This window comes from Grammomys surdaster, unplaced genomic scaffold, assembly GCF_004785775.1.
Source record: "Grammomys surdaster isolate TR1022 unplaced genomic scaffold, NIH_TR_1.0 366, whole genome shotgun sequence".
In the NCBI taxonomy this organism is placed as follows: Eukaryota; Metazoa; Chordata; class Mammalia; order Rodentia; family Muridae; genus Grammomys; species Grammomys surdaster.
The window spans coordinates 679,699-705,160 of NW_021604785.1; the positions used below are offsets into that span (position 1 = coordinate 679,699).

At 42.6% G+C, this 25,462-nt stretch overlaps 1 protein-coding gene across 1 annotated transcript in view; it reads left to right on the forward strand.

Moving 5' to 3' along the window:
• The window catches only part of CUNH10orf143 (chromosome unknown C10orf143 homolog), a 35,930-nt gene that overhangs the window by 9,574 nt on the left and 894 nt on the right, over positions 1-25,462 (forward strand). The window contains exons 2-3 of the mRNA XM_028780238.1: positions 16,625-16,786; positions 16,893-16,955. Coding sequence (XP_028636071.1) covers positions 16,625-16,786; positions 16,893-16,955 — 225 coding nt within the window. The remainder of the gene's footprint in view (positions 1-16,624; positions 16,787-16,892; positions 16,956-25,462) is intronic.

Consider the following 25,462-nt stretch of genomic DNA (forward strand, 5'->3'; position numbering starts at 1 on the left):
TCTCTCTCTCTCTCTCTCTCTCTCTCTCTCTCTCTCTCTCTCTCTCTTTGGTTTTTCGAGACGGGGTTTCTCTGTGTAGCCTCTGCCTCCCAAGTGCTGGGATTAAAGGTGTGCGCCACCACTGCCCAGTGGCTTTTGCTATCTCAGCTGTGGATTAGGATATAGCTTTCAGATACTGGACTAACCCTCTGAAACTGTAAATAAGCCCCCAATTAATGCTTTTTTAAAATAAGACTTGTCTTGGTCATGGTATCTCTTCATGGCAGTACAACAGTGACTAGGACAAGAAGCATGGATGACATCTACATTAGGAAAAACTCACCCCATCCTGAAAGATGCATTCCTGGAGCTCCCTGAACAGCAAGCAGGCAGTCCACAACAGAGTCTCCTGTTCCCAGCAATTGTTTGCTGCTTATATAAACTCGGGGAGGGGCCTTGTGTGTCTGGTAACTTTCTGAGCTTCCCAAGTCTTATAAAATAGAGCCTATTTTCTTAGGTTTTTAAAAAGAGCTTCTCTCCAGGTGATATATTTCAGTTCATAGGAAATGGCTACACAACACTGGTGTACCCAATAAAGTTTAGTCTGAAGGACTTTTTAGAAGTTTGAGCTGGGCTGGAGAGAGTTGGCACACAATGGTTAGGTTAGCATTGGCTGCTCTTCCAGAAGATTCCCAGCACCCATGTGTCAGTTCATAACTGTAATTTCAGTTCTGGCCTCAGTGGCCACCAGGGGCAACCAAGTGGCACATAGAGATATATGTGAATAAATAAATAAATAAATAAATAATAAATAATTTAAGAGCTCTTAGTTCTTGAGCGTGCTTCTTCAGAACCCTTGAGCCATGGGGTCCAGGTAGATGAAGAAGCCAATGTGTAGATTGAAATGCAAAGATGAAAGATAAAGTGTGAATCTGAGTCTGCTGTATGTACCCATGGAGGCTGAAGGAGCAGACATAAGGGATGCTGGGGCCAGGGACTGTGTTGTGAGGTTTTGGGCTACATGCTGCTGTCAACGGCTAGTCATCAGTAAATCTGGAACTTCTGTCACCATTTGGTCACCAAGACCACCAGTGAAACACCTGCCTTGTTCATGAGCAGAGCAGCCCCTGCCCACCTTTGCTCTGAATCTGTAGCATTCTGACTGCCTCTGTTCTCAGGTGTTCGCAAATGGAATGTAGATATAAGAAATCACCTCTTCTGCTAAAAGCACAAAAGGTTGGAGATTGCCAATTTTAAATGTTTTCTACCTTTTTTGACCGGAATATTTTAAAGATTATCTTAGAAAGAAGTTCAGCTGCAAGTACTTCACAGCTAGCTAAAAGCACCGGGAGCCTGACTTGCTCCCCAATCTGGCCAGGTCAGCCTTAGTGACCCTTTACCCTTACTGTGGTCTCCTGAATTTTTCCGTCAGCAAGGGCAGCAGTGTGGGGAGCAGACTAGCCTCTCCTTTCATCTACATCCCTAGGCAGGCCAGGCTCTTGATCCAGAGATACCAGACTTAAGGATCTTGAGAGGACAGATAATTTTTAATGCAAGTTCACAGACTTTGATGTGAATGAACTGGAAGGATTCAGTGTGCCGCGTTTACCAATTCTTACTATTATGAACTGGTTTAAAAAGTGTGTGTGGGGGGAGAGTAGGTGGGTGAGAGGGTGGGACTTTTTTTTTTTAATCCATTCATTCAATCTGTGGGTAACTTCAGGACCTACCTTTGCTAACACTTGGGAAATTATCCAATAAAGGCAGTAGTCCTTGTCAGCAAAACCACTTAAATGTATTGATGGCTTTAACATCAGCCGAGAAACCCTAAGGGGTCTAACTTAAAAGTGCGAAGATGGAGAGCTGAATCTGCCCGTTTCACTCCGTAGGATGCAGATTTGATAGCTCATCTGCTGAGTGCCATCCCCAGTGGAAGCCTAATGAGCACTCGCTGATGAGGCAGAGCCCCTCCAACAAAACCCTTTGCTTTGCCCTTTGGTGGTTATTAAGATTTTCTTTCTCAGTCATTATAGCCCACTCCTCAAGAAACAAGCTACTGAGCCATCACCCTGTTTTTTTCTCCCAGAAAGAATCTGCTGAGCTGAGTACCATGCCTTACTTGGTTTAGTTTTGTCTGGCTGTGCTCCTCCTTGGTACAAGAAATGGGGCAGTGGTTCATCTTTGATTGTGACCTAAGTTAACACTTAACTGACCTAAGTTATGTCTTCTACAGAGAACAGCAGTTACAGAATGCCAGTCCTTTCCAGCTGGGGTAAGATCTTATTATAGATGCGCAGAAAAGCAGAGGGGAGCCAAGGGCCCACAGGAAGACAGCTTTCCCCTTCTGGGGGACCACCTGCATGGGCACTGTGTTCAGCAGCCACCCTAGAAGGAGTGTGGGTTGGCTTCTTTATCAGGTACTCAGCACCAAGATACGTATGTAGTAGGTGTTGAGGGAACACCACTTGTCTGCATGACTTGGGACATGTGTTTGACAGAGAAGCAGAGGAGGCCTAGGTGTGTTTGTCAAGTTGCCGCTATTTTCAAAACGTCATCTATTTAGGGAAAAACTAGAATTCTGTTGTGTCGTAATGGAATGCAGTATCTTATACAATTAATACACACCAGGGAAAAAAGGAAAAAAAAAGCAGCCTGGGATTCCAGCAGACCCAGGCAGAAGGATCACAATGAGTTCAAGGCTAGCCTGTGCTACATAGTGAGCTCAGGTCAGTCTGGGCTATGTCTCAAAAAATGAAACCAAATACAAACAAAAAACTATCATTGTTGGATATGTGCTTTCCTATCTGGACTGTAGGTTGCTTCTTAGAGTTCTGCTCTTCCTGGACCTTTGACTCTTAAAATTGTTCTGCCTTTTCCCACAGTGACCCTTAAGCCTTGGTGAGAGGGTGTGTCCCATCTTTGGCTGAGCTTTGACCAGATGTGAGTTAACCAGAATCCACTGCGCAAAGACCTTTCTCTGCTGAAGTTTGAGAGCATACAGATGTAGGACTTTTAGTAATAAGAATTTACAGAGATTAGATATTGTGTTCTTGGGTCTTTTTTTTCCCCTGTAACAGCCTATTTAAGTCTTTTGCCCATTAAAAAAATAACTTCACAAATTGTTTTTTTTTTTTAATTTTATATTCGTGATTGTTTTACCCGCATGTGTATCCGTGTATCATGTATATGTCTGGTATCTGCTGAGGTCAGAAGAAGGCATTGGATCCCCTGAAACTGGAGTTAACAGGTAGTCGTGAGGCTCTATGTAGGTGTTGGGAATCAAACCTGGTGTCTTAGTCAATGTTCTATTGCTGTGAAGAGACACCATGACCCCAGCAGCACCTTTTTTTTCTTCCATTTTGTTTGAGATAGAGTTTCTCTATGTAGCTCTAGGGTTCCTGTATGTAGCTCTATCCATCCTGGTACTTGTATTGTAGACCAGGGTAGACTCTGAACTCAGAGAGATTGACCTGCCTCTGCTTCCTGAGTGCTGAGATTAAAGGTACACAGCCACCACACCCTACCTCACAGCAACTCTTATAAAAGAAAGTATCAGCTGGAGCTGGCTTACAGTTTCAGAGGTTTTCACTATCACCAAGGTGGGTAGCATGGTGGCATGCAGACAGAACGGCCACGAGGCCTGGCTTAGGCCCTTGAAATCTCAAAGGTCATCCCCAGTGAACAGTGACACCCTTTCTATAACAAGCCTACACCTACACCAACAAGGCCACACCTCCTAATAATGGTATTCCCTGATGATTCATCATTCAAGTATATGAGTCAATGAGGGCCATTCTTATTTAAACCACCACACCCAGACACTCTAGAGCATTCTAGAAGAATCTTTTGAATAATGCTCATGACAAGTGCTTTTAACTTCTGATATAGAGTCAGTGTAGTGCAGGCTGGCTGTGAACTCAGCATCTTCCCCCTCAGCCTTCTGGTTGCCGGGGTTACCAGGGCATGCCACACATACCTGGATTTACTATTAATTCTTACATGTAGGGTCTGATCTATATTGGGTTGGTTTCTGTGTGTAACAAGTGCCCAATCTCCAGTCTGTCTTTTCACATTTGAGAGTGAATCCTCTTAGAACCGTTTTCTCCTACCATGAATTTTCTTGACTCCATTGTCAAGCATCACTTGACTGTAATGGTTTTAATGTAATGTGATAAACGTGAATGCTTATTTTCCAGCTGTCAGTATCCTTCCATCGATTGTATGTTTGCCCTTAGACCAGTAGTGTACTCTCTTGACACGGATAATTGTATGTTAAGGTTCTCTTTGGCTTTGCCGTCTCCTCCATACAGTGTTTTGTTTTTTAGGGCTCTGTATTTTTCAGATCTGTCTCCAACTAGTTTAAAAGCACAGAGACCGTCTAGGTCTGTCTGTTCAGACCTTCAGGCTTCAGGGAAGTCAGCCAAGGCCTTTGTGCTTCACTTTCCTCATTCCAAGACACAGGTGAGCTCCTTACCCTCTTCATTGATGTGAGGATGAGATGAAGTCTCCTTTTCTTTAAATACAGGGATGTTTATTAGCTTCTGCTTGCTGTCAGAAGATGTGCATCATTGCTTTCTTTAAGATCTTCAGAGCTGGGGCTGGAGATGGACTCAATGGTAGAGTGTTCTATCCCTAACACTGGGAAATGATCTTTAATGTCTTAATCCAAAGTGACTTAGGCTTCTTATGTGCTGGGTAAACTCACAAAAGCCTAAATCCAATCATCAGCAAGTCTATGGGGTACAACTGTCCTTCCTGCTCCTAGCCCCCAAGTTCAGCTTTTTATCTCACGTGTGACAAAAGAGGGCTGAGCTGTGCTTTAGTCGTCCTGACTCTTCAGGCCCTTCATTTGTTTCTGATGTCGTTTCAGCCTGGGGCAGCAGTGGCAGGGTTGCAGGATCTCCCTCCAGTGCTGCATGGTTGTTGGGCCAGGTCACTAGGCCTTGACTGCAGGCCAAGCTCTGTGTCTACAGTGGCCCAGGTCTTTGCCAACAAGCCAGGTCTCAAAGATCCAAATTTATAAGAGCACTTTAATGAGACTCCAGTGTTGCCCTTGGTGATAGTCCCCTCATTACCCATGCAGCTAAAGGCAGAATAATTTAGGCAAGCTCAGAGATGGCTGCCAAGCATGAGAATAGTCATTGCAAGGAAGGAGGGCTTCTCCTGAGTATATTCTCAGTCCCTGCAAGGATGGGGCACCTTGGCAGCTGAGGGAAGGCCTGTGTCCTTCCTTTCTGTGAAAGGCCTCAAACTTACAGTGATCCTCCTGTCTCTGTCTATCCTCTTTTTGAAAAACAATATTTATATTTATTATTTTTAATTATGTATAGGTGCGTGTGTCTACATGTGGGTATGTGCATGTGTGTATAGGTGACCTGGAGAGGTCAGAGGCTTTGGATCTCTTGGATTGAAGTTGTGAGATGCTGACATGGGTCCTCTGAAGAGCAGCAAGTGCTCTTAATTGCTGGGCCATCTTTCCAGTCCCCTCTCCATACCTTTTTATTAGAAACGAAGGAAGGAATTTTTCTCTTACACTTCTGTATCCTAGTGTTAGTTGGTCTGTTATTTTGACCATGGTTTGCTAATGCTGTAACTCACCACCTCTTTGGCAAGCTGGTTGGGAAGTACTGAAGATCTTGCCTATTCGGTTGAGAATCTTTCGAATAGTGCTCATGGCTGAATGGGACTGCAGCATTAAGATGTCACAGTCTATTTGGCAAGAGCCCTTAAGTTCTTGTAAGGTAGAGGCCAAGAGTGAGAGTAAGAGGCCTAACCTCCAGCCCCTTTCTGCTTGACATTCAGCCAGATTCAATGTGCTGGAGGAAGCAAACCTCTCAAGAGTGCAAGGTCATTTTCCAAATGAAAATGTCATCATGAAGGAGTCTGTGCTTGATGGAAGCCATGCTTTTGCTCTAAATGGCAATCTGTGGGGCCTTATTAATCTCCATTCCCCAGCAGTCCCTGCTCCCTGTGCAAACTGATGGCCATCCAACTGCAGCACAAAGAAACTTCTTTCTTGTAGCAGATAGAATGGCGTGAAACTGGGGAAACCTTCAGCTCCGTTTCCTGTAGCGGAATGTAAGCAGTGATGTACATGCAGAGTGTGTGCCAACTTCAGGATAAGGCCTTTAGTAAAGCTTCTCAAAATGCCTTCCTAATGAAGGATTAGGTCAGTATTACTACTGTTTTTATTATCATTATTATTTTGGTGACATGCCACCGTGTAGCTCAGGTTGGTCTCAGACTTGCAATCTTCCTGCCTTTCTTCCCAAGTGCTGGGATCATATGTGTACACCCCCATGACTGGAAAATGAGTTTATTTCTTTTATGTTTCTTTTTATATAAAATATGTTTTCTTGTGGACTTGGCATCTGTGCATTACTGATCTCTAATGACTCTTCCTGGTTTTCTAATTTTAATTTTTTTTTTTTGAGACTGCCTCACTTATGTAGACCAAGCTGGTCTTGAACTCACAGAAGCCCACCTGCCTCTGGCTCTGGCTCTGAGGTGCCAGGGTTAAAGGCGTGCACTACCATGCCTGGCTTGGTTTTCTGATTTATCATGCACAGAACACTTAGGCTGAGTCACGTTAACACATGCACTATAAGGGCTTCGCTTGCGGCAGGGTTGATGTGCCATCTCCTTGCTCTGCTGACTGTGGAGACTGCGCAGTGCTTTCCTGTTGGAGAATTTGAAGGTCAGTTCTCAGTTTTTATTTACTCCAGTCTTATAAGCCATGGTTCTCAGTGGTGCTGTGACCCTTTAGTACAGTTTCTCATATTGTGGTGACCCCAACCATACAATTACTTTCATTGCTACTTCATAACTATAATTTTGCTACTATTAGGAATCATAATGTAAACATCTGACATTCAGGATGGTCTTGGTGACCCCTGTGAAAGGGGTCATGACCCACCAATTGAGAGCCTCTGCTCTAGAGTTAGAGTAGTAGGAAGGTGGACTTCAGAAGGTGCCTTGGAATCCAGAGCCATCCCCACAGCGGAGCTGCTGTTTGGTCTCCTGGATCCCCAGTCCCTTGTGTATTTCCAGGAGCACCAGGGTCATGCATGTCCTGTCTGGTTTCTGAAAGGGCTCATCTTGTCATCAAAGAAGCTGTCTTTGAATCTCATTTCTGGCAAATTGCTAAGTCTTAACCCCCTCCTCCCTCTGGACTCTTCATTCATTAAGGTCATTTAGGTCCATCACTTTCAATAAAGTTAGCATCCACATCAACAAAGAGGTGACCTCCTTCCTCCTCAGGGAGGGCAGCCAGACATTGTGAAGCTTTTCCCAACTTTGGCCCTTCACTGGTGCAGCAGGATCGCCTGCTCAGCTCTGCCCCTGCTCCAGCTGTGCTAGCATGAGGCCGCTGTTCACCTGATCTGCTTCAGTTAACGTTAAGTAATGGGATCTTTGTATCTACTTGGGATTTTAATTTTGTTTATATAGTGAAGTGTCTTTTTAGTTTGATGGTAAATATCCATCGGCCTTCATGAGGGCTGATGGATCCTCCCGGGAAGGGAACAAAGAGAAGGAAGCTTTCCGCACGGGCAGTCCCAGCACCTGTGCTCCATCCGTTCCCTAAGGCCCAGGGCAGGCCTTCATAATGTATGTATCAATGAACGTGTGTATCAGTGTCACTTGTGATCAGCTGTCCATAAACAGCAGAAATGAGAGTCATCTAATCTGCCCCATGCCTGAGGGTCAACATGTATATAATGTCCTCGAGCCCCAGAGACTACCTGCCTACCGTGATATCAGGGTAAGCTCTTCCTTTTCCCTTACATCAAGGATTAAGGACCCAGACCACCACCTAAGCCACCTAAAGAGTGGTGGATCATCACCCTGAGGGAATCACAAGTCTGCTGGCCTTCCTGTGACAGATGCTTCACTGTTGTGAATAGTTCTAGAACCATCTTGAATTACTGGTGAAACATAAATTCTAGTTTGTGTATGCTTCTGCTTCCTTTTCTAGTGAATCCAGCTATTGAGAGATCAAGGGACTTGCTGTTGCCACTGACTATGTTTCTGATGGGGGAAATGAAAACGTGTGCAAATGGTGTAGGGAACAGTCATGTTAGCCCAGACTACCGAGAATTGACAGCAGCCCTTGCCGTGATAAAATACCACGACTGAGGAAACTTAAGGAAGAGAGAGTGTTTTTTAACTCATAGTTCCAGCTAGGCCTTGTGGCACATACATGCACTCACAATACTCTAAGAGATGAAGCAGGAGGATCATTGTTTGAGCCAGTCTAACTGGGCTACTTACTGAGATCTGCCCCACCCCCCATAATACAGGTTCTGGCATCTATTGACAAATCTTGCCTAATTGTCACTGTGGTATTTACTTATTGTTAATTTTGTGTTTCTCTGGTACCTTTGGCATTTATTAAGTTTGTTCCCTCCTTGCATTTATCAGGTTATTTTCAATATGGGCAGGTGTGTAGATGTTTAGTGCTCTCTGAATTGTAACCCAGTGCTATCCTTAACTTTATAGCTTAAATTGTTCCCACAATGAGGAGTCCTTCATGGGCACCTGTGCCCTGTTGACATGCCCACATCCTTTCACAAGGACTTCCTATGTATTTTGGTTCACAAAATGTTTCAGGATCAGGCTGATGGGACAGTTCGGTGGGCAAAGTGTCTTGTCACCAAGTTTGATTCCTGGAACCTACATGGAGAAAGAACAGAAGCCTTCTTCCTGCAGTTGTCCTCTGACAGCTCATTGTCCTTAGACAGCAAACAATCTGTAAACAACTACAAGTGCATCCACATGCACACTCACCTGTGTGTCTATTCCCTCCACTGTTATACCATATACATGCATGCATGCGCACCTGTGTGTCTGTTACCTCCACTGTCATACTGTATACATACATGCATGCTCATCTGTGTGTCTGTTACCTCCACTGTCATACTGTATACATACACGCACACTCATCTGTGTGTCTGTTACCTCTGCTGTCATACTGTATACATGCATGCATACGCGCCTGTGTGTCTCATTACCTCCACTGTCATACTATATACATACACGCACACTCATCTGTGTGTCTGTTCCCTCCACTGTCATACTGTATATATACACGCACACTCATCTGTGTGTCTGTTACCTCCGCTGTCATACCCAGGAGAAGTAGGCAGCAGTAGTTAGTTCCAGTGCCACCTTTCTCTCTGGTAGCTACTACTTTACCATGATAATGTTAGCTTTAGTCATTTCAATGTATTTCCTTACCAGTTCACCACCAGTGAAATAATTTGCATATCCCCCTCCCACTGCTTCCAGTGATACCACTATGAATCAGTTGGTTTTAGATCAGGATCCAGTTAGCCTTTCAAGTCCTTTAGCTGGAAACCTGTGTAGGTCCTGTTATAGGGATTTCCTATTTAAACTGTAACTTTGGTTTTTTTTTAAGTTTTTTTAAAGATATATATATATGTATGTATGTATGTATGTATACATATATATATGAGTATACTGTCGCTGTCTTCAGACACACCAGAAGTGGGCATCAGATCCCATTGCAGGTGGTTGTGAGCCACCATGTGGTTGCTGGGAATTGAACTCAGGACCTCTAGAAGAACAGTCAGTGTTCTTAACCACTGAGCCATCTCTCTAGCCGAACTTTGCTTCTTTTTACACAAATGGGAGAGTGCATATATGTTCCTTTTTTTTTTCTTTTCAAATGTTTAGGGTCCAGCTAGGCCCTGTCACACAGCAAGCTCTCTATATAAGCGTTGTCCCAATCTAAGGTAGTTTACTGTGATCGCTTTACAGGAGAGACAGCTCTATGTATTCTTTTCTCTTGTATTTAGCAGTATATTCTAGAAATCACTATAGATTCCTCTGTAGAAATCTTCCTCCTTTTTTATTATTGTTGTGGTTTGGGGTTTTGCTATTGTTTGTTTTGAGATAGCATCTAGCCCAGGCTAGTCCCTAATCAATGATTCCCATTTTCTCAGCTTCTCACTGCTGTGATTACAGGGCCAGGAGTTCAGCACCTCTCCTGTCTGTTCAGCATAGGGCCCCAGACCTGTCCACACCCAGGTTATCCAGTGGCTCTCCCCTGTTGCAGGGCTATGCAGAATGTTGCAGGTGTTCTGCAGTTTAAGCAGAGCAGTAGTGAGTAGCCGCACGTAGGTGTCGCTTCCAGTGTGGATGACATGCCCTTGTATAGATTGCTAGAGAGAGAGGTGCTGGGTTCTCCTACCTTCACCATAGGGACCTCTTCCCTGCCAGCTCTGTGATGTTTGTTTTCTATAGGCTGTGTCACATTTTTTGCCAAGCTGATGGCACAGATGACATTTTGATATTAGCTTTATTTGCATTTTTCTAAATACGAATGTATTAGTAGGTCTTCTTCTTGCTGTGTTCACAGGACCAAAGAGAGTAATCCTGGTGTTCAGCCACTTTTTCCTGTTTTTTTTTTTTTTGTCTTTAGTCCAGGACCCCAGCCTTAGAATGGTGCCACCCACCTTCAGGGCCCAGCTCACCCTTCAACCAATCTTCTCTGGGAGCACCATCACATACACCTCCAAAGACAGGCCCCCTAATGCCCAGGCCTTTTGTCATCTAATCAACCTGACAAAGAAGTCAGTGAAAGGATATGTTCATTTGAGCATGCTGTCATTGACAGCGTCTTAATAGCTTGCTTGTAAATTGTTTATTTATGGAGTGGTGCCACTAATTTTTGTTTTGCTTTGTTTTTTTGAGACTGTCAAGGTTGGCCTTGACTCGTGATCCTCCTGTCTCTACCTCCCAATATCTGGGACTACAAGTATGCACCACTACACACACACACACACACACACACACACGCATACACACACGCATACACACACATGCATACACACACACTTGCACACATGCGCACACACGCACACGCACATGCACACACACACATGCACCTTTGATTCTCAGCCTTTGAGTTTCCCAGGTGAGGTCATTGGCCTTCTGTAGCACATGCTTCAAATAGTTTCTTCTTGTTTTTCTTTTTTTTTAAATATCTTTAACTTATTGAAATATTTGTTTTAGTTTTTCTCTTAGTCTTATTAAATTTTTATTTTACGCGTATGGGTGTTTTGCCTGTGTGTATGTCTGTGCACCACATGTGTGCAGTACCTGCAGAAGTCAGTAGAGGGCATTGGGTCCACTGGAATGGAAGTTATGGATTTGAGCCCAGGATCTCTGGCAGAGCAGATGGTACCCTTAACTGGTGAGCCATCTCACCAGCAGTTGTTTTAGTGTTTTGAAACAGGGTCTTGTTCTGTAGCTCATGTGTTCTCTAAGTTGAACTTCCTTTAGTTCTCCTGCCTCAGCCTCCTACTGCTGGCATTACAGGGCTTTGTGACCTAACTGTATGCTCGTCTTGCTTTGCTCTAAAGAGCTTTTTGTTTTTATCTAGTTAAATGTATCAGTATTGCTTTTGTTGCCTTCTGGTTTTGAATCAGTTAGAAAATCTTTGCCTATACTGTGGTAAAGGAGCAAGCCACTCTGACTTTTTTTTTTCTTTTCCCCTAGCAACTGTACAATTCTGTACTTAAAAGTCAACCAGATATGATGGCATGTATCTCTCTACCCAGCACTTGAGAGGCTAAGGCAGGAAGATTGCTATGAGTTAAGGCTAGCCTAGGATACATAGCAAAACTTTGTCCTTAAGAAGAAGGAAGTGGCTGGAGAGGTAGCGCAGTGGTTGAGGTGTTTGTTTTGGCAGAGGACCTAGATTCAGTTCCCATCACCCACACGGCAGCTCACAAGCACTGTAACTCTAGCTCCAGGGGTCTGAAGAGCCTTCTCAACTCTACAGGCACTAGGGACACAGATAGTGCATATACAGACATGTAGGCAAAATGCACATTTTCATAAAATAAAATAAATGAATTTTTTAAAAGCCCTTCCCCCTCCCTTTTTTGGCACAAGTCCCCATCTGATATAATTATACAGTCATGGTATGTTTTAATGTCCAGAGTGATTTTCTCCCGGTGCTTCTAGCTTTGCTCTTCTTCCCTTCTGGCTGTGTGCTTCTTCCCTGTGCCCTTTACTGTCTATTTGTGTTACTCATGAAATATTTATAGCTTGTTGGTACTTTTGCTGGGATTTATGCAGAATTTTCGAGTTAACTTAGGGAGAATTCTCATTTTTGTAGTCTCAGGTCATTCTATTTAAGAGTAGGAGACTTTCAGCATTAGTTCTCATGTACTCTATGCCTTGAAGAATGTTTTAAGCTGGGATGGGGCACTTACCTGTACTCTCTTCACTGCTGAGGCAGGAACAGGAAGATCAGTTCAAAGAGATCCTTGGCTACATAGCACGTTCAAGGCTAACCATGTAAGACTTTATTAAAAAAAAAAAAAAAAAAAAAAAACAAACGAACAACTCCCCCTCACCCCAAGAATGTTAAATTCTTTAAGCCAGGTTTGATAGTGAATGCCTGTAACCACACCCCTCAGGAGCTTCAGCTACCTGTGACTCTAGCTTTTGGGGTCTCCTGGCACCTGCATGCTTGTGGTAGACATAAACTCACACAAGCACACGTATACAGACACATAAGTAAGAAATAAATTAAGATTGAAAGAAGACCTTAAAGCATGTACATCCTTGCTTCCTGTTTTAGCTTAGGTTTTTCTTTGTTTCTTTATTTTAATTTTTTTATTTATTCATCTCTCATATATTGTGACCTGACTGCAGCTTCCCCTCCTTCCTCTCCTCTCATCCTTCCCTCTCCCCACCAACCACTTCTCTTCCCTTTCTCTTCAGAAAAGGGCAGCCCTCCATGGATATCAACAAAACATGGCATATCAAATGTTAGTAAGTTCCTTTTGTATTAAGGCTGAGGAGACAACCCAGTAGGAGGAAAAGGGTCCCAAAAGCAGACAAAAGAGTCAGAAACAGCTCTGGCTCCTACTTTTAAGATTCCCAAGCTACACAACTCTTAACATATGGGTTGTCATCTGCTGACTTGCCTGTTTCCCTCAGGTGTCAGAGGTCTCAGTGCCAAACCAGACCAAGGAGAGCAAGGTGGAGCCAGAGACAGATAAGTTTCACGGGGCACTGGTCTGGCTGGGAATGCTGGGTTACAGCTCTTAGAAGAGAAGAGAGGAGGTTTGAGTGGCCTGCATTGGCCAGGCAGCCAATGTACTATGTCTCTTGTCAGCTACCACAGAGGTGACAGCCAGGTGAGTCCAAGATCCAGCAATGAATGTTTTGGACAGAGAACTCTTAACCAAGTGTTAAGCTCAGTAAAAATTGCCACTTGCAGATGGTCTTTGGTAAAATGACTTGTGTGCTTTATTCAGTGTAGACAGGGACTATATAAACCTTGAGGAGTAGGGTGGGATTTAGGGATAAATGTTTCTCATTGGCTGAGTTTGAGATGTTAGTGATACTCTGTTTGCATGGGGAAGGACTCTAGGTGCTACTTTACAGTGACTGTCTACCCAAGGATCTCTCAGTGGGTCATTGTGGTTACATGTTCCAGAGCAGGTACAGGGACAGATAGGGAGCAACTCCACTCCTGCCAGTCTCAGATCTCTGAGATTCCTAGGATCTGAGGTCACTCAGCCTTGCCAGTTCTCACGTCTATCTGATGGCATGACCCACTTGTCTTACAGAGGCCAGTCTCATGTAGACTCCCTGGTTGTTGGTTCAGTTTCTGAACCCCCATGAGCCCAGGTTATTGATTCTGTGGGTTTTCTTATTGTGTCCTTTACATCTCTGGCTCCACAATCCTTCCTCTCTTCCACAGGACTCCCTGGCTCTGCCTCATGTTTGGCTCTGGGTCTCTGCATCTGTTTCCATCAGTTGCTGGGTGAAGCCTCTCTGATGGCAACTTGGCTAGACACCAATCCATGAGCATAGCAGAATATCATTAGGAACCATTTCATTGAAAAAAATTAAATTAAAAAAAAAGGAACCATTTCATTGACTTTTTTTTTCTTTGCCAGTTGTATTTGGTTCTATCCTAGGAGACTGGGCTATCTAGCTTCTGAATCTTGGCCCTTCAGGCAGTGTCAAGAGTAGGATCCCTCTTGTGGCATGGGTCTCAAGCTGGACCAGTCACTGATTGACCACTCCCACAATTTCTACACCACCTTTACCTTAGCACATCTTGTAGGCAAGACAAATTGTGGGTTGAAGGTTTTGTGGCTGGGTTGGCATGTGATCCAGGGTTTCAACGAGAGTGTGTTTTTTTTTGTCATAAATGGGCTTAGTTTCAACTGATGTTTAGTATCTCTAGAGATAATTGTGCCATTGTTTTTCCTTACAAGGATTAACATGTGAATGGTGTTCATGGATCTCCTATCCTATCTCCTATTGAGCCTATCTTTCATTTCTAGAAGTCCTCCCTGGTCCTAGTGTGTGCCTTCCTTAATGTGATGGTAGAGGTCCTGTCTCTTTAGACTTTACTTTTTGTCTTAGTATTTATGATGGTTAGTGTTGATTGTCAACTTGACAGGGTCTGGAATCAGACAAACCTCTAGGTATATCCAGAAAGGATTATTTATATTAGGTTAGCTTCTGGGTATGCCTGTGGTAAATCTAGTAGTCAATCCCATACACCCATAGTGAAATATTTCCTCCAACTCTGATAGGACGATTGGCAGTTGATGGTGGCTGTTGGGGTAGAGGGAGAAGTGCCACTTTTGTCAGTGGTGTGCCCACTGACAAGGCACACACTATGACCAGGAAGGACTTCTATAAATGAAAGGCAGGCTCATTACTAGGAGATCCATGAACACCATTCATATGTTAGTCCTATGCACCACTAATAACTTCCTACTCATTCTCATGCTAACAACTGTAATTAAACCTAATCAAAATGTGTACAATACACGCCCTCAAAGACATGGAGTTAGAAGGGGATTTCTTCCCAAAGAATAGTGATATCAGTGGAAGAAGTGATGTGGGGTGAGAGATGGAGCTGCACACAGCAAAGCTGGAGGGGCCAAGCCATCTAAGCCCTATGACATCATACATGAAACTGCAACCTTTGGAGTTTACTCTGCTGGGTTTCCATCCTGCTTTCATCCAGGAGTTCCTCACTGTGCCCATCCCTCACTTTTGGAATGGTAATATATATTCTGCATCATTGTATGTTGGAAGTATGTAATTTGCTTTTTACTTTTTTTTGGGGGGGGGTTTTGTTTTTTCGAGACAGGGTTTCTCTGTGTAGCCCTGGCTGTCCTGGAACTCACTCTGTAGACCAGGCTGGCCACAGCCCATGGTGGTCATGAATTGGAATGTGGTGATTTGAATGAGAACTGTTCCCCATAGGCTTTTAAGTTTGAATACCTGGTCCCCAGCTGGTGGAACTCTCTGGGAAGGACTGAAAGGTGTGGCCTTGGAGGAGGGAGGTGTCACTGGGCTCAGGCTTTGAGAGTTTAAAGACACCATTCCAAGTTTCATGCTTGTGGTAAAGATTATGAAAGCTGGGTGTGGTAGCACACACCTTTAATCCCAGTATTTGAGAGCCAGAGGCAAGTGAATCACTGTGAGTTTGAGACTAGACCCTGTCTTGAAACAACAAACCGAAAAGGAATTTACCCTCTCAGCTTTCTGCTCCCACCACCATCCCTTTGCTGCACCGTTATGACCAGTCACAAGAAACCTCTGGAACTTTCTTCTCTGAGTTGCCTTAGCCATGGTATTTTATCATAACAAAAATAGAAATATAGAAAATAGGTTATTTTATTATTTTATCATAGCAAAAAAATAACTAATATATAGATGGTCACAACTAAAACTCACTGTATATTTGAAACTTTCAATGAATAAATAAAATTTAAAAGCCACTAGGAATTATTAAATAAATAATACCGTAGATAATAAACAGTTGAGGAAACTCATTCTTGGCAAGGACAGTGGTTTACAACTGAATATAGACGTTGGAGAGCAGCAGACCATAGTAGGAAATGTTTGCTGACTTGGGAGGTGTCCAGAAATAGGCCTTTCTGGGTGGCTACAAGAGGGGCATGCTGACCCTGGGCTGAGATTGGCGAGTGTTTCCAGGGGTCCTCCTGACTGTCACCCAGAGCATGATGGCTCTAGGAATGTGTCTTGGGGTGTTAGGACATGATACTTTGTTCTGAAGTGTTGAAAGACTGACTACCCTTGTAATTAACCTTCTTTACTTCATGTGGATGCAAATCCAAATGTTACCTTTCTCCCAAATTACCTGGTTACAGGCTGTGTGTGCAGACTCTGAGATCAATAAAAGTAATTTGTTCTTCCCTGCCAGTAAGAGAATTATTCACAAGTGAGCCATGTGTACTGCGTTAAGAACGAATGCAGCTCGACGCTAAGCACGATGTGTTGAAGCATATAAGTAGTTCCTCGGACAGAATTTATAGGTTTGGTACATTTTCAATAAACCAGTCACAATAGTTTATTACCAGAATTTCAGCCAAAATTGTTTAAAATGACTATTTTAAATCTATCAAGGCAAGTAACTACAGACAGTGCTTGAACTAACAAGGTTAAATGTAAGTGATGGCTGTTAGTCCTGAAAGGCATCTCCATACATGGTCTATAAAGTTTTCCACCTTCACCGGGCTCTGGTTTTGGAGCTGAAGTTTTCCAAAAGTAAATTCAGTCAGTGCTATATGTAGCCTGAGGTCATCTGAAGTGAAATTTTGTTTTTCAGAAACGGGCGTGCAGGAGGTCAGAAGCAGGTGGACATGAGTGCAGCGGTCACATGCTAACCACCTGTGCCCTGCTGTCCTGGAGCACAGAGGACCAGGAGTCAAGGCCACGAGGCCTGCCTGCACCACAACCAGAGTGTAGCCAGGAGCGGCTGAGCTCAATGGTAGGTCCCTCTTGCCAGCCAACCTACTGTGAGCCCATAGAATTTATTTAATAAAACCGTGACTCTCCCTGGGCTGATGCACGTATGCCTGTGATTCGTTTAATAGATTCTGCAGAACGGTGGAAGGAGTTCAGCCCAGCCTTGCCTGAGATGTATCGCGGGGGAATCTGTAAGTGTGACCTCACTGTGACATAAGCCATAGAGTTCTTACACATCAGATCTGTAAAGCAGTCAATAAAATCTGTAATTACATACATAAGGTATGAGAAATGTAAATAAAACTAAAGGTTGCTTTGAGCTAGTCTTAGCTATTCTTACTCTGTTGAGGTTAAAAACTGTTCCGGCTTCATATTCAGAAATAGAAATTATAAATATTTTAAAAATTCCTACTAAAAAGCAACGTTCATGTAGTGTACATGTGTACAGGTGCTGATGACTAGAAAGCAACCTTGAGGAAAAGAAGTTGACCCTCTGCTAGACTAAAATACAGACCCTGAAGGTCATCTTGGAGAAGAGACATGACCTTATTTAAATTATCAGTTATCTCAGTGGCAGTCAGCATTGGGTTTTCCCTCTTCTGCTTAAATTTTTCTAGTGTGTCTCCATAAACTTTGCATAAGCTGTAGATTTCTGAAGGAAGCATAGTGTTCACACCATCAGTTCAAAGTAAAGGGAGGTCAAAGACCGCCAGTCAGTTCTCAGCCTCTGCTGTAGGGCGGAATATCATAAAGTGTATATTAGCATAATAATGCCTTTGTTATTAATATTGAACTCACTCTAAGAACAAGTTAATATGTTTTTGATAACCTCTGTAATTCTTGGGTTTTTTATTTTAAATTTGAAATCTCAATATTGCAATAAAATAGAACTGTATTTAAATTCCACATAGAAACCAGGAGAGTGAGCTTGTGTCTGAGTCTGAGTTTCAGAGATTGCCCCCTAAAGATCTTCAGAGAAGTGAATTGCTGTTCCTGATGAGCAAAAGATTGAGTCTGTAACTTACAAGCGTCTTCAGCTGACTGGCTGCTGGCTTTTACAATGACAGGCACTGAGTTTTGCACTAGACAGACCCGGCACCCTGGTAGCTGCCATTCACGGGAATCTGAGTAGCTGAAGTCATCAGAGCAGTGCAGAACTTCAGTGCTGTGCTTCCTCCATGGAGGTGTGCTTTGCTACCCTCTGTTGTCTGTCGGTAGAGCATCGTGTTGCACGTGTGCTGCAGTTCTGATCAAGATGCAGTCATTTGAATTCAGTTTATTTAGGTTGGTTCCCATGGCTGCCAGATATACCCTAGGATGCAAATAGGTCATACTTTTCTTGAGAATTGCCCCCACCCTCCAACCCACTGTGGTTAAATCACCTCTCTAGTTGCGACTGACTAGTTCTGTTTCTTGCCCCCAACCTCATTTACATGAGATATAGCTTTCAACTCCTCCTGTCTGTCAGAAGCACATTTGGAATTCGTGTGAATTCCTAACACTCGTAGAGCTTGTGTTCTGGAATGAATGGCTTAAAGGAGAAAAAAAATTAGCTCAAGCACCTGATTGGATCATTTTGGCTAATATTCTGTTTGAACAACAGTACCTGTTTGCTTAGGGTTTTCTGTTCCTTTGTAATTCCCCAAGCTTGCCTCCTTTAGTTTCATAGGAAATGAATCTATGAGCAGAAAACCTACATTGATATGTAAATATCATTTTTTTTTTGGTTAATGCTCAATATTCTTTTCATCTAAATTTCAGAAACTGACTTTAAAAAATCAGTTTCCTTTTATTTGTAGTTACTCTCAATAAAATTTGACTCAGGCTCAGGCGGTTTAATATTTACACCCACTGTTTCTAAAAGTCTTATGTAAATAAAGACTGAAATGTGAATTTGGAAAGTCACACCTCCTGCTATTTGAACAGACTGTTCTGCCTATATCTTCTTTCTCTCATAATACGGCTAGTTGCTCTCCTAAGCTTTTAAAATAATAAGACACTTACTATTCTTATATTCTAAAACATCAAAAGGTTCAGTGTTAAATAAAAAGCAAATAGTATTTTTAGAGATGCAGGATCCCAGGGAGCGGTACTTAGGAGCAAATCACTGGTGGGCAGCAACTGCAAACTTCAGAGGACTTCATTAAACTCTGGCTCATTCATAGCCACTTGCACTCCTGTGCTTCCCTGCCAGCTCACCATTCCCAGCCCGACTTAGGATGGCTCCCCTGCCTCTAATGGAGGCAGAGGCTATGTCAGTTTAATTCATGTGAAATCCCTAACAGCAGTCTCACATGTACCTCTCAGCCTGTTTGGTGACTTTCCCCTAAAGCCACTGTGTGACCTGAGCCTCTCTGTGTGTTTCTGTAGTGTGCTGATCCAACTGATTCTTCCTGCTCTGAATCCTAGGCAGAGCAGAGCTGTCTCTGTAGGACATGAGCTCCTTGCTCCTCAGCTGCCTTTTGTCTGTTTATTTGCATGTGTATATATGTGTGTGCTTTCATAAGTATGGACATAAATATGTGTTTGAACATGTGTGGAAGCTCAAACTTGACATCAGGTGTTTTCTGTCATCACTTCCCACTTATTTACTGAGGCCAGGCCTCCCACTGAAACTGGAGCTCACTAATTCTGGCTAGTCCAGCTGGCCAGTTTGCCCCAGGGATCCCCTATCTCTGCTTCCATGTACTAGGATTCCCGGTGGGCTTCCGTGACTGCTTGTCTTGTCCATGGATTCCTGGGATTAGAATTGGGCTTCCGTGACTGCTTGTCTTGTTCATGGATTCCTGGGATTAGAACTGAAGTCTTCATACATGCAGACCTGGCAAGTGTTTTTTCTGTCAGGCCATCTTTTAGTTGTCTGTCATGGTTTTTTTGTTTTCTGAGACAGGGTTTTCTGGTATACCTTTGGCTGTCCAGGAACTAACTCTGTAGACCAGGCTGGCCTCAAACTCAGAGAGATCCACCAGCCTCTGCCTCCCGAGCACTGGGATCAAAGGTGTGCACCACCACGGGCCAGCCTTTTGTCAGGTTTTAATCACTGAGTGGTTTCTCATGAAGGCGTGGGCCTTTTCTCAATGTATTTTCAGTCTCACTCTCTACATTTGCATGTAATCTTTCCATCTCATCAATCCTAACGAATTTGTGGAATGATGAATGATCGAGGAGGCAGGTTTAACTGATCTTTGTAAGAGCAGTGTCCAGGCCCTAAATATCTGCCTGGTGGATGTTTTCTGCACACACTATCAACATCCACACATGGACCAAAAGGGAAGGCTTTGCCATCTTCCCTCGGAGCCTCACTCCCTGGGAGATTTTGCCATTTTCTCCATGGGTCTAAGGTTCCAGGACCCTTGACATTCCTGTGCCCATGTCAGTAATACTTATTTGCTCAGGACTTTGCTCCCTTCTAACTCTGGGTACACAGGTGCTTACTGTTAACTCTCCTTTGTGGATTTCAGGATTTCAGTAGGCCCACCGCTGGGCTACTATGTTTGTTTGTCTAAGAATGTCTTAATTTCTAGATCACTTTTGAAAGATAGGGGTTTTTTGTTTTTTTGTTTTGTTTTGTTTTGTTTTTTTTGAGACAGGGTTTCTCTGTGTAGAACACAGAGACAGCCCTGGCTGTCCTGGAACTCACTCTGTAGACCAGGCTGGCCTCGAACTCAGAAATCTGCCTGCCTCTGCTTCCCAAGTGCTGGGATTAAAGGCGTGCACCACCACCGCCTGGCCTGAAAGATAGTTTTGTTGGAAATAGAATTCTTGATTGATAGATTTGGTCCCAAGGAAGCACTAGGAAGCAGTGAGCGCAGCTGGAAACCACTGGTCATGAGTCCATTTCCATCCCAATAGTAGAAGCAAAGAACCTGAGGCCCATGAGATGGTTCTGTAGAGAAAGGTTGTTGATCTTGAGGACCTGAATTCCACTCCCAAGATTCCCAAAAGTTGTCCTCTGATTTCCACATATATGTTGTGGCTTGCACACACATACATACAAAGTAAATAAATATCATCTTGCTTAGTGAGAAAAGACTGGACTTTTGTCATATTTTCTACCATTGCTTTATCTTCCCTATGTAAATCTTACCAACAGAAGCAGGCTTTCTATTTGTCTGTAGTGAGATGTACTGACAAGACACAGCAAGCTTTGATCTTTGCCCTTAACTTCACCAAAGCTTAGCTCTGGTGAGCAGACCATCCCTATCAGACAATACTTCTGGTGTTGGGTGTATGTTATCTTTGAGTCCCAGCACTCAAGGCTTCATCCCCTTCGCACCCTAGACTGTCCTGTGTAGATCAGGCTTCTCTGTATATCACTGTGGGCCTAGTGACCTGATAGGCACTGACAAACTGGGACAAGTGTGGAAGACTCAGTAGCCAAAACTGGACATGGTAATACATGCCTGTAATTGTAGCCTGCGGGATATGGTGGCAGAAGGGCCAGGAGTTTAAGACTAGCTTTGGCTACATGTGGCGTTGGACCCCAGACTGGTCTACATGAAACCCTGTTTCAAAAAACAAAAAAATTAAAAGAGGGAAAAGGAAATCAGGAGAAAGTTGGTGGTGAGTGGGGATTTAGGGATGACGTGAGGGAAGTCTAAATGATCAGCTTCTGAGGACTTTAGGTCACTGTGCTCATGTTGATGTGACCTATCTTGGAGCTTGAGTCTATATGTTCTGCTTTCTGGCTATCTTCTAAGTCTAAGTAGGTGCAGAAGTGAAAAGTCTCGGTGAATACCTTTTTAATAAAAGAAAAGCAAGCTTTGTGGAAGTGTGGCATGATTAGAATGGAATTGATTAAGAAGTGTTCGCCCAATCTCACTCCCAGATCCTGGACTTTCCTGTAGGGGTGACCCCCACCATCTCCAATAATTTCGCAAACTTTCCTGACCTAGCCTCATAGCACACAGAGCCCCAAGGAAGAAGAGTTCTCTGGAGAAATTGTGGACATACCTCATTCTCTTTCTGGAGAACTGTTGTCCTGGATCCTGAAAGACCTTTAGAACCACAGTAGGGACTTTATTTCTAAAGGGATACCTGTCCTGTATGTCATTCTTCTAGCATGTGGGCACATGGCATGTGTGTTCTTTATAACCTTTTATGTTTTTATATAATGATTTTCTATGATCCTGTAAGTTCTTATAGGATATTCTTTTATGGTCTTGTATGCGTTTATATGATCTTAGATATTCTTCTATGATCTTGTATGCTTTTATATGACATCTTTAGATTCTATGATTTCATGTTTTGTATATGTTCTTAAATGTTTATCTGTGAACTTGTATGTGCTTATATGATCATGTGTGTTCTTATATGATGTTCTTTTATAATCTTATATTCTGTGCTTTTCTAGACTTTTATATGATCCTTATATTGTGTAATGTTCTGATGTTTTTCTATGATCTCCTGTGTTCTTGTGTGTGTTTATATGAATATCTTCTATGCCGGGCAGTGGTGGCACACACCTTTAATCCCAGCACTTGGGAGGCAGAGGCAGGCGGATTTCTGAGTTCGAAGCCAGCCTGGTCTACAGAGTGAGTTCCAGGACAGCCAGGAACCCACAGGGCTACACAGAGAAACCCTGTCTCAAAAAACAAAAACAAAAAAAAACAAACAAAAAAATGAATATCTTCTATGATGATGTATGTTCTTTTATAATATTCTTAGGTGGATATTCTTGTGTGCTTTTTGGATTTATTTATGATCTATGTATGTTCTTATATGATATTCTTAGATGTTCTTCCATGATCCTTTATGTTGTATGACCTTAAATGATGATCCTCTGTGATCTTGTATGTTGTATGTTTATGTATGTTCTTTTGTTTGTTTGGTTGGTTGGTTTTTGTTGTGGTTTTTGCTTTTTGAGACAAGGTTTCTCTGTGTAGCCCTGGCTGTCCTAGAATTTGCTTTGTAGACCAGGCTGTCCTTGAACTCACAGAGAACCACCTGCCTCTGCCTCCCAAATGCTGGGATTAAAGGCATATACTACTCTGCCTGGCTGTATATGTTCTTTAGATCCTGTGCATAAGTTTTCACACGTCCTCACACATGCTCTCACATGTTTTTGAGAAACACTCCACCATTCTCTATCATGATATGTAGTGTCCTTTTGAATCATGATATGTAGTGTCCTTTTGACCTCAGTGAGCTTGAACTTCCAGACAGATACTCTCATCCTGCCTGTATGCCACATGCACACTAAGTTCCAATTTTCCCTGGTTCTAGAATATTCCAACCTTAACATCATTGTTCTCATTTTCTAAAATGCCCCTGCCTTATAAGGTAGATACACATGTGCTTATCCTGGCTTTCATAGCATTTTTTTTCCTCATGTTCCAGGTGTGAAATGGGTTTGGCCTAATGTTGTTTGTGTTATAAGTAATGTTAATTTTGGTCTCCAAAACTGTTTACATGAGTGCATTGGTACAGAATTTATAGATTGATACAGATTTAAGTTTTTCTTTGGTATAAATTTCTATATTGATGCAAAATTTAAAATTAATATTGTTACTCTTAAATGGACATTGTGCCTATACAACTCATTTAAAAATACAAGGCTTAGACCCAATCTTTCTAATAGCTACCATTACATTGATAGTTTCAAAAACATAAAAAATCCACAAAATCTGACATTTAATCATTTAATTATTTTAAGAAATGTCAACTAGAGACATGTCTGCTCCTGACAATACTGCCTTCAGGGTTTAAAGAAGAAATTAAACATCAAAACCTCCACATAGAGTTACTCCAATAATGACAAGGTAGCCACTAAACGAAAATTGCTCTATTCATCTATAGACAAAATACTATCTAAAGAAGACAAACAGATGTGGGATAGTAAACTACTAAGCTCTGCCAAGACAGGGTAAGCTAGTCCTTCATATTCCTGCTTCACTTAAGGTCTGTCAGATGGTTCTAGGACAGAAGGCTGAAGACAGATGTTCCAACACTGTAAGAAGTTAGGGGCTGTCCAGGTAGTCAGCTGTCTCTTTAATGTATTTAAGTTTTAGAAGCTGTGTTTTTGTGCTTCCTATATATTTAGGTTGTATTTGTTTCATTTTGAGATTTCTGACTGAACTGAAAACTAGTTATAGTCTCATAATCAAACTCAAGTTGTTTAGCATTGAGAGAGATGATATAGATTTAAAAGAATGGTTTTCGGATGGTAATGCAAGCTAAAATCAAAACATAATTCAAATATAAAATTATAAGCTCTTTAAGTTAAAATAGATAATAAAATACTTTATCTAATTAACAAATATGATAAACTAGATGTTAATTATACATCATTCTTTATAATTTACATAATCATTACAGTTGTACTCAATTTATGTCTGAGTGAAAAAACCCCTTTTAATTGGACAAAAAGGGGGAAATGAAGTGGGTGTGGCCTAATGCTGCTTGTGTTATGATGTTAATTTTGCTCCCCTAAACTGCTTACATGAGTGTCTACATGTAAGACACTGAGGGACCCTGCCCTCAGTTGATTCTGATTGGTAAATAAAGATGCAACAGCTAATGGCTAGGCAGACAGACAGAGCCAGGACTTTTAAGATTCCCAAGCTTGGGAGAGAGAAGAGAGGAAGAAGAGAATCACCATGAGAAGGGTATAGGACAGACCAGCCATATAAAAATTTAGGTAAATGGCTCTAATGGCCACTTCCCCATTGGGTCTGGGGTAACATAGGTGAAATATAGATTTTAAAGATGTTAACTCTGGAATACCAGAGGGGAGTGTTTACTAGCCACAGGAAGAATTAGAAGTGCCCAGCCTTTGAGCTAGCCAAGACGTACCAAAATTGACTAACATATATGTATGTCTTTCATTCACAAATCCAAATAACTCTTAGGTGGGTGCATGTGACCTGTCAGGAACAGAGTGGGCTAACCAAATACCACTACACATGTGAGCCACAGAGCCATTGGCACAAAATGGTTACATGGTCACCCACCAGTCTTCTCCAGGCAAGGCCTGGGTCTCCCCCCCCTTGGCATCACCTGCCTTCTAGAGAATGGATGAGACCCTTGGCTGGATGGTCATCTCCTCATTTCCTGGCCACGCAAACATTTCTGGATCTTAGCCCCCTCAGGGAATCCATTAGTGTCTCAGGGTAAGCCTTGTAGGCAGGGATGCTAGTTGTCTTTTGCCTGAGCCCAAAAGTTCCTTTGATGGGACCTCTTGTTACATAGTAGTACAATGCCTGGCCAGCTGTCATCCTCAGTCATCTCGTTCTCCCATTTACTTCTGTGGGGCCATGAGAGGCCTGCTTCAGGAGAATGGTGAAGTGTTCTGGTGAGGTCAATTATGATCCTGGGGTACTTTACGATATCCACATGAGTATCAAGCCACACTGCCATTGTTTTGAATACTGATTCAGTATTCTGACAGCATGTTTTAAATTTTTATTTTATGACTAGCTGAATGATATTTTCATTCTTCTCCAAGTAATAGAGGATGTAGCATTTGTTTGGACTATTCTATGTGGTATTAGGAATACTTTAAAGTATCTTAGTTGCAGTGTAATGAACATTAATACATAAATAAGTTATGACTTAGAAGCCATTATTTATAAATGCAAGCCAGGCCTGGTATCACTTCTGTAATCCCAGTATTCTAGAGGTGGTACACAACAGCTAGCCTATACATTGTGTGTGTGTGTGTGTGTGTGTGTGTGTGTGTGTGTGTGTGTGTGTGTGT